General features: G+C 40.6%; 2 protein-coding genes across 3 annotated transcripts; one reads left to right on the top strand and one right to left on the bottom strand.

Moving 5' to 3' along the window:
- The first annotated feature begins 4,202 nt into the window (after positions 1-4,202).
- Positions 4,203-6,438, top strand: si:dkeyp-92c9.4 (mucin-1). The gene is made up of 5 exons (XM_031586704.1): positions 4,203-4,512; positions 4,927-5,057; positions 5,539-5,612; positions 5,820-5,965; positions 6,404-6,438. Exons 1-5 carry the CDS (start codon positions 4,434-4,436, stop codon positions 6,436-6,438), a joined length of 465 nt encoding a protein of 154 aa, XP_031442564.1. The 5' UTR covers positions 4,203-4,433.
- A 986-nt stretch (positions 6,439-7,424) lies between these two features.
- On the bottom strand, positions 7,425-11,376 carry polr3gla (RNA polymerase III subunit GL a). Of its 2 annotated transcripts, none has more exons than XM_012828918.3 (8): positions 11,063-11,376; positions 10,559-10,680; positions 9,741-9,870; positions 9,441-9,509; positions 9,256-9,312; positions 8,945-9,012; positions 8,550-8,684; positions 7,425-8,459 (listed from the first exon to the last, which is right to left on the bottom strand). In XM_012828918.3, exons 2-8 carry the CDS (start codon positions 10,670-10,672, stop codon positions 8,373-8,375), a joined length of 660 nt encoding a protein of 219 aa, XP_012684372.2. In that variant the 5' UTR covers positions 10,673-10,680; positions 11,063-11,376; the 3' UTR covers positions 7,425-8,372. The 2 variants fall into 2 exon arrangements, with proteins under 2 accessions (XP_012684372.2, XP_031441735.1); XM_031585875.2 differs by lacking the exon at positions 11,063-11,376 and adding an exon at positions 10,348-10,419 and having other exon boundaries at positions 10,559-10,656.
- Positions 11,377-13,081: the final 1,705 nt, after the last annotated feature.

Raw genomic sequence — 13,081 nt, forward strand, 5'->3', positions numbered from 1 at the left:
TTCAATTCAAAACACTGCAACTTTCTAAAGAAAAAGGGGGTAGATCTTTACCATGTTTAACAGACTACTACAAGGCGGCACAATTAAGACCACTAGCATGTTGCTGTAATCCAGTGTATATAGCAAAATGGAAAGATTTGGAAACCTCACAGCTAGATATACCGCTGCAATCCATATTGGGTAGCAAAACCTTGTATGGGCAGCATGTTAAAAGTTTAAATCAATGGACTAAAGTTCCTCTTAGAATCTGGTTTAAGGAATGTAAATCACCACTACTTGAAAGACGATCTAGACTGTTGAGATGGGTCGCTTTTGACCCGGACTTTAGGCCGGCGAGGATTGATGGGAGGTTTAAATACTGGCATAGAATTGGCATCACTTCTTACTGTTCAATTTTATCAAAGGGAGAACTGGATAGTTTTCAGAACATTTCAGAGAAGTATGGTTTAGAAAAACTCGATTTCTTTAGGTATTTACAAACCAGGACCTACTTTAATAAGGAGATTAAATCCAAGGAGACAGGTGATGCCAGTTTAATTGACATATTTATTGACATATATAAAAATATGGACAACAGGAAACTTGTTTCAAGATTATACTCAAGTATTCAATCCAGTAGAAAACACTCAACAGATAAGGTTAGATTAAAATGGGAGAAAGAATCTGGACTTGTCATTTCAGAGGAGGACTGGTCAAATATGTGCTCTGTGCAGTCCACTTCCACCAGCTCGGGCCTTTGGAGGGAGTTCTGTTGGCGGAATCTGTTTAGATACTTCATAACCCCCAAACTAAAATGTGCACAAACAGGAGAGGCAGAAATGGGTCTATGTTGGAGAAAATGTGGAGAACAGCTGGCAGATCATTTCCATATATTTTGGAGCTGCCCAGCCATTCAGCCATACTGGCAGGTGGTAATACAAACAATACAGACTGTTTTTGGAGATGGACTTGACTGTTCCTTTCCTACAGTTTATTTGGGCAATATCGCAGCTCACCTTTTGGTGCAAGACAAATATTTGTTAAAGATATTACTAGCAGCCAGCAAGAAAGCTGTTACACGAAAATGGCTACAGGCCGAACCTCCAACAGAGACTGACTGGATAGATACTGTAACTGATGTTCAAAATATGGAGAGAATGACTTTCTCGCTGAATCTACGGTCTGATAAATTTTTGCAGTATTGGGAAAAATGGATTATGTTTGTGACCTCACAGAATCATCACTGATCTGTTACTGTGTGAATTGACATTTATTTCCATCATTGTACCATCAGTATAAATGTATAGGTGACCAACTTTTTGTTAATGTATGTATGTATGTATGTATGTATGTATGTCTCATTGTATCTTTGTTTCATTAAAAATAAAGTATAAAAAAAAAAAAACTGAAGCCTTAATTTCGATGTCAAATGAAAAGATTGTTTTACAAACCACTGACAAATGAGTTCAAAGTAAAGGGAACGTGCCACATAAAATGATGAGTTTAGTGTAGGTAAACATGCAAATGTTTGTATTCAAACATCATTTCCTCCACAATTCCAGTATGGGTCAAATGCATTTTAATCATGGCAACTGAACTATGTACTACCTTCAAAAACATATTAAACTGAACTATGTAACTACCTTTAAAAATATATTACAGGGTGTTGACAATTGCTCGAGAGTAGCCTAGTCTTTTCCAACAAAGGCCCCATTGCATTTGTTGAAGACAGGAATAAACAGATTCAAACACCTTTTTTTAAAGTGTGTGTGTTTGTGTATTTGTAGGTGTGTGTGTGTGTGTGTGTGTGTGTGTGTGTGTGTGTGTGTGTGTAGGCTGTGGCATGTTCCCACTAAAGTGATTCACTGTGGTTCACAAACTGAACTGCAAACATCCTGATTTGAAAGTGGCCGCGTTAGTTTAAGCCAGATCAGAGCCAAATGGAATGTCAATCATATGGGTCTCATTTGCTAGTAATCTCGCTGTAACAAAAGAAGCAACAAATAGATAGATTGGTCTTTTTCAACAAAAGCTAGAAAGGCTGGGGAAAAGTAGATGTCTCAAAATGAAAAAAAGTAGATACACCCCACATTCATTGATTTAGACACAGGATACTATAGGGAAAGTATCCATTTCCATCCATCCATCTTTGCTAGAGGTATGGGATCCATGCCAATATGCCCCGCCTCTTTGTGGTAAGTGGGAAACCGGATCTTGATACGGCAAGATTGTGAGCATTGGCAATACATCAATATGAATGCTCTTAAGATGAAACTCAAAACTTAAGAGCCAAACAAGGACAATTTGAAGTGAAGTTCATTTAGCAGTAATGAGCAGAAACACTTGTTGGTCTCAGTTCAGTATTGCACCTTTTGCAGGTACGTTTATTACTGATGGTAATTTTCAGTACCCCACAGGAAAAGACACCAGTCAGCAGTGGTGATCAATCAGAAGTTAAGGCTTGTTACTTCTGCAGAAGAAGAGAATAGCTTCTCAAAGTTTGATTAAAAATGTTATACCCTAATGACATCACATCTTATACTGAAAGAGAAAGACAGAGTGGAAACGCAGGAAACATGTTCTTAACTCACATGCTATCAGTTAGAGAGGAACATGCATTACGGCCAATAATGGACCCTTATTTCAATACTGGACTGAACTATCAACTGGACTTAGGACAATGTAACACAGGTAAACTAACACACAAATCAAGATCAGTCATAAGTAGGGCTGTCAATAGATAAAAAATTAACGAATTAATCGCACATTTTGAAATTAATTAATCGCGATTAATCGCGATTAAAAGTTTTTTTCTTCTTAAGACTAAATCTTATAAATTAACGAGTAATCACTTCATACAGCGTGTATTTTAGACACTGTTGTTTAATTGTAGTTTTTTTTTAAAACACAATGGTGCCCCTCGACGGTAAATCGTAAGAATTTCCCCTGAAGCAATTCGAATCACCTCAATCAGCCCACTGTCCTCAACTATGTTGATGGGCCGACAGTCACCGGCAACCCAAATGGCAACCTTTTCACGGACTCGTCTAGTTATTTTCCTAGAGAAGTCATGGAGTGTGGGTTGGCGATCATCTAACCTGGGACTGCTTTCTGTCAGGTGCTTTGCATTAAGGTGATAACTTCAAGACGAGCTGCTTCTGTGATAGCTAAATTCAGCTTGACAAATGCTACATACAACTTTAGTTTTGTCGATTGTTCCGTCATTTTGGCTCTTAAACAGAGACTTTCCGCCCAACAATCCCTCAGCTCTCTCCATCTTCAACTACCACAGTGGTTCTCAAACTTTTTCTGTCTTTCCCCACTTTGAACAAGGGGGGCTATTCAAGCCCCACCTGTCCCTCATCGCTCCCATAAAATGGTAGGCCAAGTCTGGCCTGATGTAATTCCCAATCCTCTCCGCACCTCTTCTCCGCCTCGCTTCCTGTCATAACTTCATGTCCTATCCAAACAAAGGTATTTAAAAAAAAAAAAAATTGCGTTAATTGCGTTAAAATATTTTATCGCGTTAATCGCGGCCGCATTAATCGCATAGATTAACGCGTTAACGCTGACAGCCCTAGTCATAAGACAAACCCTTCTCCACCAACAAATGTCAAGTAGGGCTTACAGAGAACACATTACATGAATTGGTCCATTTTAAGCACTTCTGTTCTCATCTTCCATTCTTTTTCACTTGTTTTTAATGTCTGGCGTGATCTTTTGCAAGTGCAATGGAACCTATACTCTGAACTGTGTCACATTGAACTATTGTATAAAGTAACACGGACAGCTTGATTGACTTGCACTGTGCTTGAACTGGGGTGTGTTCTTAGAGATCAGGTATGTTATTAAGGTAAGATGCAAACACATATTAAAATTTGAAGTCTGTCCCTGCGTAACACTTCTGATGGTAAGTGTTTCTTGTGTGTGAGTGTACGACGTGCCTCATTAAAAACCCTAACATGATCTAAAAGCCCTAATCAGTTCTGTGGATGTTGCTTCAGAGTTTGTGCTCAGATGCCCATTATGACAGATTTTTAGATTATAAAACAAACTATCTGTTAGCTACAATTTATAGTTAAAGTTAGGGTTAGTGGTTTGGGTTTGGTTAAGGTGATGGTCAGTGAACAATTAGAAAGTCTGTACTTGAATGTCACCAAACCATCTGTAAAGTCTCTGTAGGCGGACTATCCAAATAAAGTGTTACCTAAAGATCACAAGCAAATCAAAACTCATGTGTGACAGGTGGCCACACCTTCACACCATAGACTATAAAAGCAGCATGACCCTGAGCAAGTTCCTAAGCGGTTCTTTTCCACCAGCAAATCACTACACTGAAAAACAGTGAAAGAAACAGCCAAGCTTTATCACCCTTAAAACCTACCTAACAGAGGCTAGAGTTTACATGCTTTAATCTGTATTTGTGATTGGAACTCTACCTACAGGTGTTGAAGATGGCACAGCCGATGAGCCAGTGGTCAAGAGTGATCCTCTTTGGTTGCCTCTTGTGTGTTGGGACGTTCCAGGTTTCAGGTGTGTTTTTACGCTTTATGTTTGTTCAATCTCAATTTAGTAGACATTGACTTAAGGTCAAGTGGAGGAGTTAAGAAGATTTACGCTGTGGAATAATAGATAGGCTAAAAGCTTTTTTTGTTTGCCATAATGTGCATATTTAAACTCTTTCAGCTACATAAAAAGAATCAATTGGACTTGGATTATCCAATGCCCTAGTCTGTGATTACCATCAAGTAAATATCTATCTCAAATATTCATTAGCTTTACATGAACAGAATACAGTATCTTATCTAATATTCATATTGCCTAACATTGAGGATAATATGACCATTACAGGCTGTGCTGGAGGTAAATGTTTATATTAGCAAACATTACAGGAGACATAAGAAAATATAGAATAACCACCTTTCACCTTACCTTACTCTGCTTTAGGTGCCCAACAGTCAGTCAAGTCAACAGCTTTTTCCTTCTACATGGAGATCACCAACCGACCCTTTGAAGACTCACTCCTGGATCCCTCTTCAGACTACTACAAGAGCCTGGAGTCTGAGGTTGAGGATTTGGTAAGTACCCAATGTAGCCGTGTGAAAAGTGAGTGTCATTTAACTCTCCCTTGAGAATTGGACAGGCGGGATGTGTTAAAAAAAATTATATATACAACAGTGAAGATGTAGATTATTAAGTAGACTAAACCCTTTATAAATATATAAACATAAATGTAACAATGTCTCATGTTAGTTATTTACACCATTACATTTGGACAAATAAGTTGCCTCTTCAAACAAGAAATAAACCTCAAATAAGTTCAACCTACCAACAGTCATCTGGTCGTCCGCAGTCAGCAGCTCCAGTCTATTTATGCTGCTTCGGATAAATCCAACCATATCAGGCTGAGACCGCAGCTGTGTGGTGTCTGTCAGCATACTCTTCCCATGCTTGCACTTAGGTCCAACATCCAAAACGGCTGTATTCTACTTGTTTTAATACAATACTGAATATTTCGAATTTCTGTGTTATTTATTGACTTTATTATTTGTATTCCAGATGGATAAGGTCTTCAAATGCTCTTCTTGCGGCACCAGTTACACCTATGCGGGTGCTACAGACATGACTTTCAAGTATGAGCCTCTACGATACAGTCCAGTCCTGTGATTCTAATGCTGTTCTACACTGTATGAGTAAAAGCTAATTAAAGCCAAACATGTCTTGTTGCACCGGGATTGTTTACGCTCACTGTACGAGTCGGCTAGTTCATACTACTACATGTCGGTTAGTACATACTACAGTGCTGCAGTGTTTTGCTTCTAATGTCTCCTCTCCTACAGGGGGGGATCCTCGTCTGTGATCGTGAAGACAAAACTTCTTTTTAACACACTGATCATAAACAGTTTGGTGGTCGAATTCTTGTTCATAGACAAGATCATTGCAGATCCGCCCAAAGCCCTTAAAGTGAACCTTGAGTACACAAAAGGTAAGGATTTATCAGCAATATGCTGGTCATCTGATCAACACAAACACAGCCTAGCAACCCTCATTATAAGATGAAGACAGAAATGAAGATAACATATTTATAATTCAAAGTTTACCACAGCCACTATGTCAGGTGCTGTGATAAAGTAAACTTGAGTTTAAAGGTAGCCATTTCTTCGCACAGACGTGCAAACACCTGTAGCGGCTACAGTCTAACATTAACGGTGTCTACACTATATTTCTGATTGAGTTTAGGTCATTTGGACTGAAAAATTGTGATTTGTTTTCTAAAGGAAATTCTGTGGTTCCAACAACTCTCACATATTAATAAATAACCTAATAACCCTTGTATGATTAACACACACATGAAGATAACATTTCCAACTACAGCTACAGCTACAGGGAACTACATCTTAAAGGTACCCATTCCCCCTTACAGAAAATGAGCCGATGCCTGTCCCTGCCACAGTCTAACCTCTCCTCACCACACCCTGGGAACATTCACCCCTGCAAAGACCAGCACCTGATAATCACCTGATAATAACCTGATTGTCAGGCCAGCCATCACCTACAGCAAGACTGGGCATCTTCACAAAGTGCAGCACATCCTCAGTCGGGGAAGCCTTTCTATTTCAGCACATCTATCTTTACAAGAGGGTCCACGAATCCCTCAGCAAGCTTCATCACCTAACCTCACCACCAGAGGCTCCAACACTAGTGTTTCTCTTCTACTGCTTTTCACACTATATAGTTTGCTAATAAAACTGAAGCTTTCATTTCTGTCAATATGTTATGAGATGTGAAGTTTTTCCAATGCACCAACGAACTTTAGTTTATAGTCTTGGTTTATTTGAAAGTAAATGCTCCACATACAATAACGTATTTAGTGCAAGCAAACATTACATGCATGTGTGCAAATGTAGCCTATGCATCTTGTTTGAACACCATTTTGGTCGTAATTTCAGTGTGGGCCAAGGATATGTTAATGGTGTCAACTGATCTATGACTATTACAAATCTATTCCAGGGTCTTGCCAATTGCTCAAGCGTAGCCTAAACGTGTCCCTAGAATCAACCATTCAAGATGGGAATAAACCTTAAATATCTGGGAATAAAACTCAGATACTGATTTTTTTTTACATAATAATTGCGTGCGTGAGTGTGTGTAAGTGGCATGTTTTTACAAAAGTTAGTTCACTTCGATTCACAAACTGAACAGAACACCTCCTGGTGAAATATGGAAGAGGCAGTTTATGCAGGATCAGAGCCAAGTGGATTAGAACATACATGACCACATGGATGACTATATGAGATTTGCTACTAATTTTGCAATCATGTAAGAAGTGACCAACCGAATAACCAGTATTAGTAGAGAAACCTCTGCACACTAATGAGAAGCCCACATTATACAGTGAAGATACTGTCAACCATTCAGCAAATAACTCACAAGCATAGTCTGAGAATGGTATAGTGATACATTTTACTATCCAACAGCATAGGTGGTTTCAATGACTTTCACTGTTCCTCTGGATTTATTAACACTGTGGAGAGTCAAATGTGAGTCACTTTTAGTGCCTCTATACACTGAAAGACAGGGATCGCCATCTACTGCTGACATGATGTCAGTACATGACAAATCTCCACAAGAAATGATATAATATCGTTTTAAAACAATTAAAGGACATGTTTTGATACAAACACATCAAACAAACACGCTTGAACACATTAAAATTAAATTTAAAACCACACAACCTTCCTCATACAATAGTGACAAGGTTTTTCATTCAGGCATTCATGCTTAAAGGTGAGTCCACCGTCCTTACTATGTTCTCTGGTTTTCAGTACTCCAACATATAAGGGCAAAGTGGATAACTTAACACCATGACCTCAGGACAATGGGAAATGCACACTCTCGGGATAAAAAGCTACATTGAGTGGTTCGTAAAAACATTCTTTTTAAATACAGGCACATGAAATAAGGTCTGAGTCGTGAGGGCTTTTGTGACCCGTATGTGACTTTGGATTTTGGCATGTTGGCAAAAGTGTTTTTTGGTACTGGAAGAAAACTTCAAATACTATCAAGCTATGGTTGCTGATGGTTTACTGATGTAGTAAATTGCAAAATCTGGTTGCGTTCCAAGCAGCAAGAAGACTTATACTGTTATCACTCTAAGGTAACAAAAAGTACTGATGAACACTGAAGCTGGCTTATATCTGTTAGCAGCTGGGTATACTCTGCCAGGGTCAAGTATGGTGGATTTTAGCAGCTCACCTTACAAGATAAAGGTGTTACGGTGTCCTGCCATATCCCTCCACTCGAATCTGATTGGTCAGAAACACCTTGTAAACGATTGGTTGTTCACTTTAACGGTAAACAGGTAAAAACCAGAGCAATAGTTTAGTGGGGCCTCAGTACGTGGCTTCATCCATATTTTCATCGCTGTCCGCACCAAACTCTTCGCCATTGTCAAAGTAGGACTCGATGTAATCGGTGTCCTGCAAGGGGGAATCAAAATGTGAGTTAGACATCTTGAATGAGGTTTTTAGATTACCATTGAGACAACTTCCCTTGACGTCTCCTGTTACCTCTTCAAAGTCTTCCTCATAATCATTCTCCTCTTCAGGCTCTCCCTCTTCCTCACTCTTCTTTTTCTTCTTTCCCTCTTCAGTTTCCTCCTCTTCCTCATCCGATTTGGCCTCGGTCTCTTTCTTTTCTAGTGTCTGTAGATTCAAACGCGGTTATTCACATCAAAAGACATACATACACATTTGGTAAAGCACTGCAATGAAACTCTGATGACCCCACAGCTCAAACTGCCGTGTGGAATGTTTACTCTGCCAATGTCTAAGGAACACACACACACAAAAATATGTATGCCCCAAACACATTTTCAATAGTGTGCACTCAGTAGTAATTATCTTGTTGTGCACTGTAATGACATAAATCTCGTTGGATTACGGTGGGAACAGAAAGATTGTACCTCTAGTGTCTGGATAATGTCCTGTTTCCCCATTTCCGACTTCTTTTTCCTCTTCGGCGGGCGTACCCCTGAGTAACACAAGATTTATTTATTTTAGAGGCGATGTGTGTCGATACCCATGCATCACTCACACACACACACACACACACACACACACACACACACACACACACACACACACACACACACACACACACACACACACACACACACACACACACACACACACACACACACACACACACACACACACACACACACACACACACACACACAGATGTGAATGTGATGTGAATAAGGTTCCGACTTACTGGCTATCTGGGGCTCTCGAACTTTGATGCAAAGTTCCTTAGGCAGCCGACTCCAGTCTGTAAGACGGACAGCAGATAAGTCAACACGGTAAATGTAATCTACTCTACTTCACTGCAACAAGTCTTTGTCACAGACTGGCCAGTGACAATCTGCATGTTAAAAGAGAACAAGAGAGACTGCTCACCTGGGGTCCATTCAATGGTATTGTTCTTGGGTTCTGAGGACTGGTACTTGTCAGTGTATCTCTCCACATCTGCCAGAGAGAACAACCAATCACAGACTGCTGCCATCCACGCCCCAGAGCCATCCTATTGTGTTTCTAATAAGCCCTATGAGGCTCAACTAAAACTCAACGTAAAAACACTTACAGAAAGTGGTTGGATATGGAATGCTGAATGTGGCCACTGTTAGACACAGACACAGACACACACACACACACACACACACACACACACACACACACACACACAAATCTCCCACTCACCCCTCTTGGGTTTAGCAGGTAGAATGTGGAATGGCAGTTTTTTTGTGGAAGCTCGGAGCTCTTGCTTGAGGGCAAGCATGTACTCCACCGCCTCTCCCGTCTGCAAAGGCACTGGCTGAAACTGCATAGGCTGGAAACATAGAGGATAAGAGTGGCGTCAAGATCAAGACTCAGGATTCTGTTTATTGTCGTTTTGGTGTATGTTCATACATAAAAACGAAATAACGTTTCTCCTGAAAACAACGAGTTTAAAACTGTGCAAAAAAGTCAATATGTAACAATTTAATAAATAGATAATAAATGAATGGTCAATAAAACAAGTCACATTGTTTAAAACTGAAAAACTTGCACATGAGACAAAAAAGTTCCCTACTGCATAGTTTAGAATTGGGAAAGTCCGGTGTTTAAAAGGTACAGTCCTTGCTGGGGAGAAGGGTGTAAAGAGTAAGTGTGTGTGTAAGTGTGTGTGTGAGTGAGTGGATGGATAGATTGGGGTAGGCAGACTGTGACTGCTGTGAACACAAAGTGTCGGACTGCCTGGGGGGAGGTGGGGGGGACGGGGCTGCTGTTTAGTTGCCTGGTAGTTCTTGGGCAGATGCTCCTGTACCTTTTTTCAGACTGCATGGGGGGAAACAGACTGTGGGAAGGGTGGGAAGAATCTCTGGTGATGCTGGAGGCTCTGTGAATGCAGGGTTGGTGGTTTATCTCCAGCAAAGATGGCAGAGGCGCACCAATAATCCTCTCAGCTGTCACACACTATACTCTCAAAGAATCCATGTCAGCATTTGAAAGAATAAAGACATAAAAGGGGGTCTTACAGGAAACAGGGGAGAGGGCTTGACCATGGACGGAGGCAAAGCCTCCCCTTTTTTGAGACCAAGGGCGTCAACATTGAAAGTCAGCTGGCCTCGTCCTCTGCCTCGCCCAGCCATGGCGACACCTACCAACCGAGATTGGGAACATTAATCGAATATCGAACTGAGGGAGTTAGAACTGTGTAACAATATGGCATTAAAACAACACACAAAACTAGCTAAACTACCGAAACAGCGAAATGATTTAAACAACAGGATATAATATGAAGTCAGTTCCAGCAATGACAAGTCATATAACGTCATTAGCTGAACAGCTAACGTTAGGTTGGTAACAAGATCGACTGATGAAGACCATGCTTAAAAAAGCTTAAAGATCAGAGTTCGGACATCTCAACATACAGGCAACAAAGCATATGCACAAGCAACAAGGCATCAAGAGCTGTTACAAAAGACTTCTATTGAATTACTTAGTTCTCTAAAACCTAATATGGCATGCGTTAACGTTACCTGTAATGCTCCAAAGGAGGTTGCACGCTTCCCAGTCAACTCTTCACAAGTTGAAAACTGCTGGGCATAAGACAGATCTCCAGACCACTCTGCGTCCAGACATCAGCGATATCAGTGTCAGTGGGGCAAAGCTTCTTGCGCGGTGCCGATGCGGCCCACATTCGTTCAGATGAGCCGATACGTGGTTTCTGATCCACTCACTCACACAACTCTCATTCTTTCACGTGCTGCGTTACCACGTGAGTCGGCAGGATTACCACTGAGGAGTTTAGCGCAAGCGCATGCCGGCGTTCCGACAGGAGCAAAACAACCAGGGGAATCAATTCCTCACAATAAAGGTTCCGATATTATTAAACATCTTTTCACAAAGTTATCATAAATGTAAAAATTGTGAGATTATCATCCTCATTGGTTATTTGCCTGTCAATATTAATCTGATCTAAATCTCGCAGTCAGAATGAGGAATTTGATGCCTACATTTTTTGGAAATGATGGCACAGATCGGTACGTTGCCAATTTACTACGATCTTTAGGAGGCGCTGTCGTGTAAGAAATACCTCAGAAGCGTGAAAAGATTGCCTACTGTACACTCGCAACCTACTTTGTACCCAGGGATGGATTAACGAACGGGCCTACCGGGCCCAGGCCCAGGGGCCCATGAGCTCAGGGGGCCCCTAGGCCAGAGCCTCTGCGTGAAGTCGCTGTTATGTATCTTATTTGTGGTTGAAAAAGGTGTATTTTATTCATTTGCTAATGGCTTTAATTGAGTGTACCTGTGCTGTGTTAGAAAAAGCTAAATTAATGCGACGGTGATCAAGCATGACTTTTTGGGCGAATGGAGGATACCTTATGCTATATATTCCCTCAAAATGGCAAACCTGTCTCTGTCATGGTTTTCATCATTTTTAGGGGGAATCGTCAGTAGCAATCTATAACAAAATTATACTGTATGCTTATCGTACATACACTATAGAAACTATAAAAAAAAGAGATTCAATTAAATGAATAATTTCTTATTTTCTTTGTTATTTTTGTCATATAAAGATATGCAATGATGATTGCTGGGTAATATGTATCTTGTTGTCCAATGTCAAGTCTCTATTTGATCATGTGATGAGACGATACGATATAGCTAGTTTAGGCGCAGAATCTGAAAGTCAAGACCTACAAGCAGGCACAGTAGGCTACACCTGCCGGACGACGCCTTTCAAACATAAAAGTGGTGATGCATGATTCGATTTTTCAATGGACAGGATAGGCAGCCCATTCAGCCTCTCCTGCCCCATGCTGCCCCTCAGGTAGGTCTTAATCAGTTTCAATTTGGAAAAGAATCACTCGGCTGTTGCCCTGTCACATGTTATGTCAGAAACAATAGCAGGGCAGTGCACACCTCACCGAAGTTGGATGTTACAGAGTAAACTTTGACCTGTTTTCTTTCCCAATACAATAGCCAAAGTATCTAATTCGACCGTAAAATCCAACACATTGGTTGTGTTTGTGTGTGCGTGTGCGTGCGTGCGTGTTTTGCCGGCGCACAATTATTTTTTTCGCGGAGGGGGGGGGGGGGGGGGCCTTTAACATGTCCAGGCCCAGGGGCCCGTGGTTTCTTAATCCGTCCATGTTTGTACCTAATGTGTAGCCTACATGATTTTCCTTTTGGGTGGGTCAGTTGCTGTGCACTTCACTTAAAGCCATTCGAGGATTGAGGATTGGCATTGTTTGCGTGGCATGTACTATACCTGGATTATAAAACCAATTTCAACTCTCCAGAGCTGTGTTGTAAACTGACTGAAATATGTTAAAGTCCCATTACCATACCAAAGCAAACATTTAACAATATGCATACGTCAAAGGGGCAGTCCTTTGTACCATCTCCTCCGTACATATGCAGTGCCTATTTCTAGTTAAAAAAAACATGACTCCTTAAAATAGAACCACAAATGTTTGATTAAGATTAACACTGCAAAGATTTCCCAGCCAAACAAAAAGATGGTTATTGTTCACTGACTTGATTACTTA

The sequence above is a fragment of the Clupea harengus genome, chromosome 19 (assembly GCF_900700415.2).
Source record: "Clupea harengus chromosome 19, Ch_v2.0.2, whole genome shotgun sequence".
Taxonomy (NCBI): domain Eukaryota; kingdom Metazoa; phylum Chordata; class Actinopteri; order Clupeiformes; family Clupeidae; genus Clupea; species Clupea harengus.

Coding starts and splice junctions, on each gene's coding strand:
- si:dkeyp-92c9.4 (XM_031586704.1), top strand. CDS start 4,434: ATGGCACAGCCGATGAGCCAGTGGTCAAGAGTGATCCTCTTTGGTTGC. Junction 5,058..5,538: donor AGTCTGAGGTTGAGGATTTG/GTAAGTACCCAA, acceptor TTTGTATTCCAG/ATGGATAAGGTCTTCAAATG. Junction 5,966..6,403: donor GAACCTTGAGTACACAAAAG/GTAAGGATTTAT, acceptor TCCCCCTTACAG/AAAATGAGCCGATGCCTGTC.
- polr3gla (XM_012828918.3), bottom strand. CDS start 10,672: ATGGCTGGGCGAGGCAGAGGACGAGGCCAGCTGACTTTCAATGTTGAC. Junction 9,510..9,740: donor ACCTGCTAAACCCAAGAGGG/GTGAGTGGGAGA, acceptor TCTCTCTGGCAG/ATGTGGAGAGATACACTGAC. Junction 8,460..8,549: donor ATGAGGAAGACTTTGAAGAG/GTAACAGGAGAC, acceptor TCCCCCTTGCAG/GACACCGATTACATCGAGTC.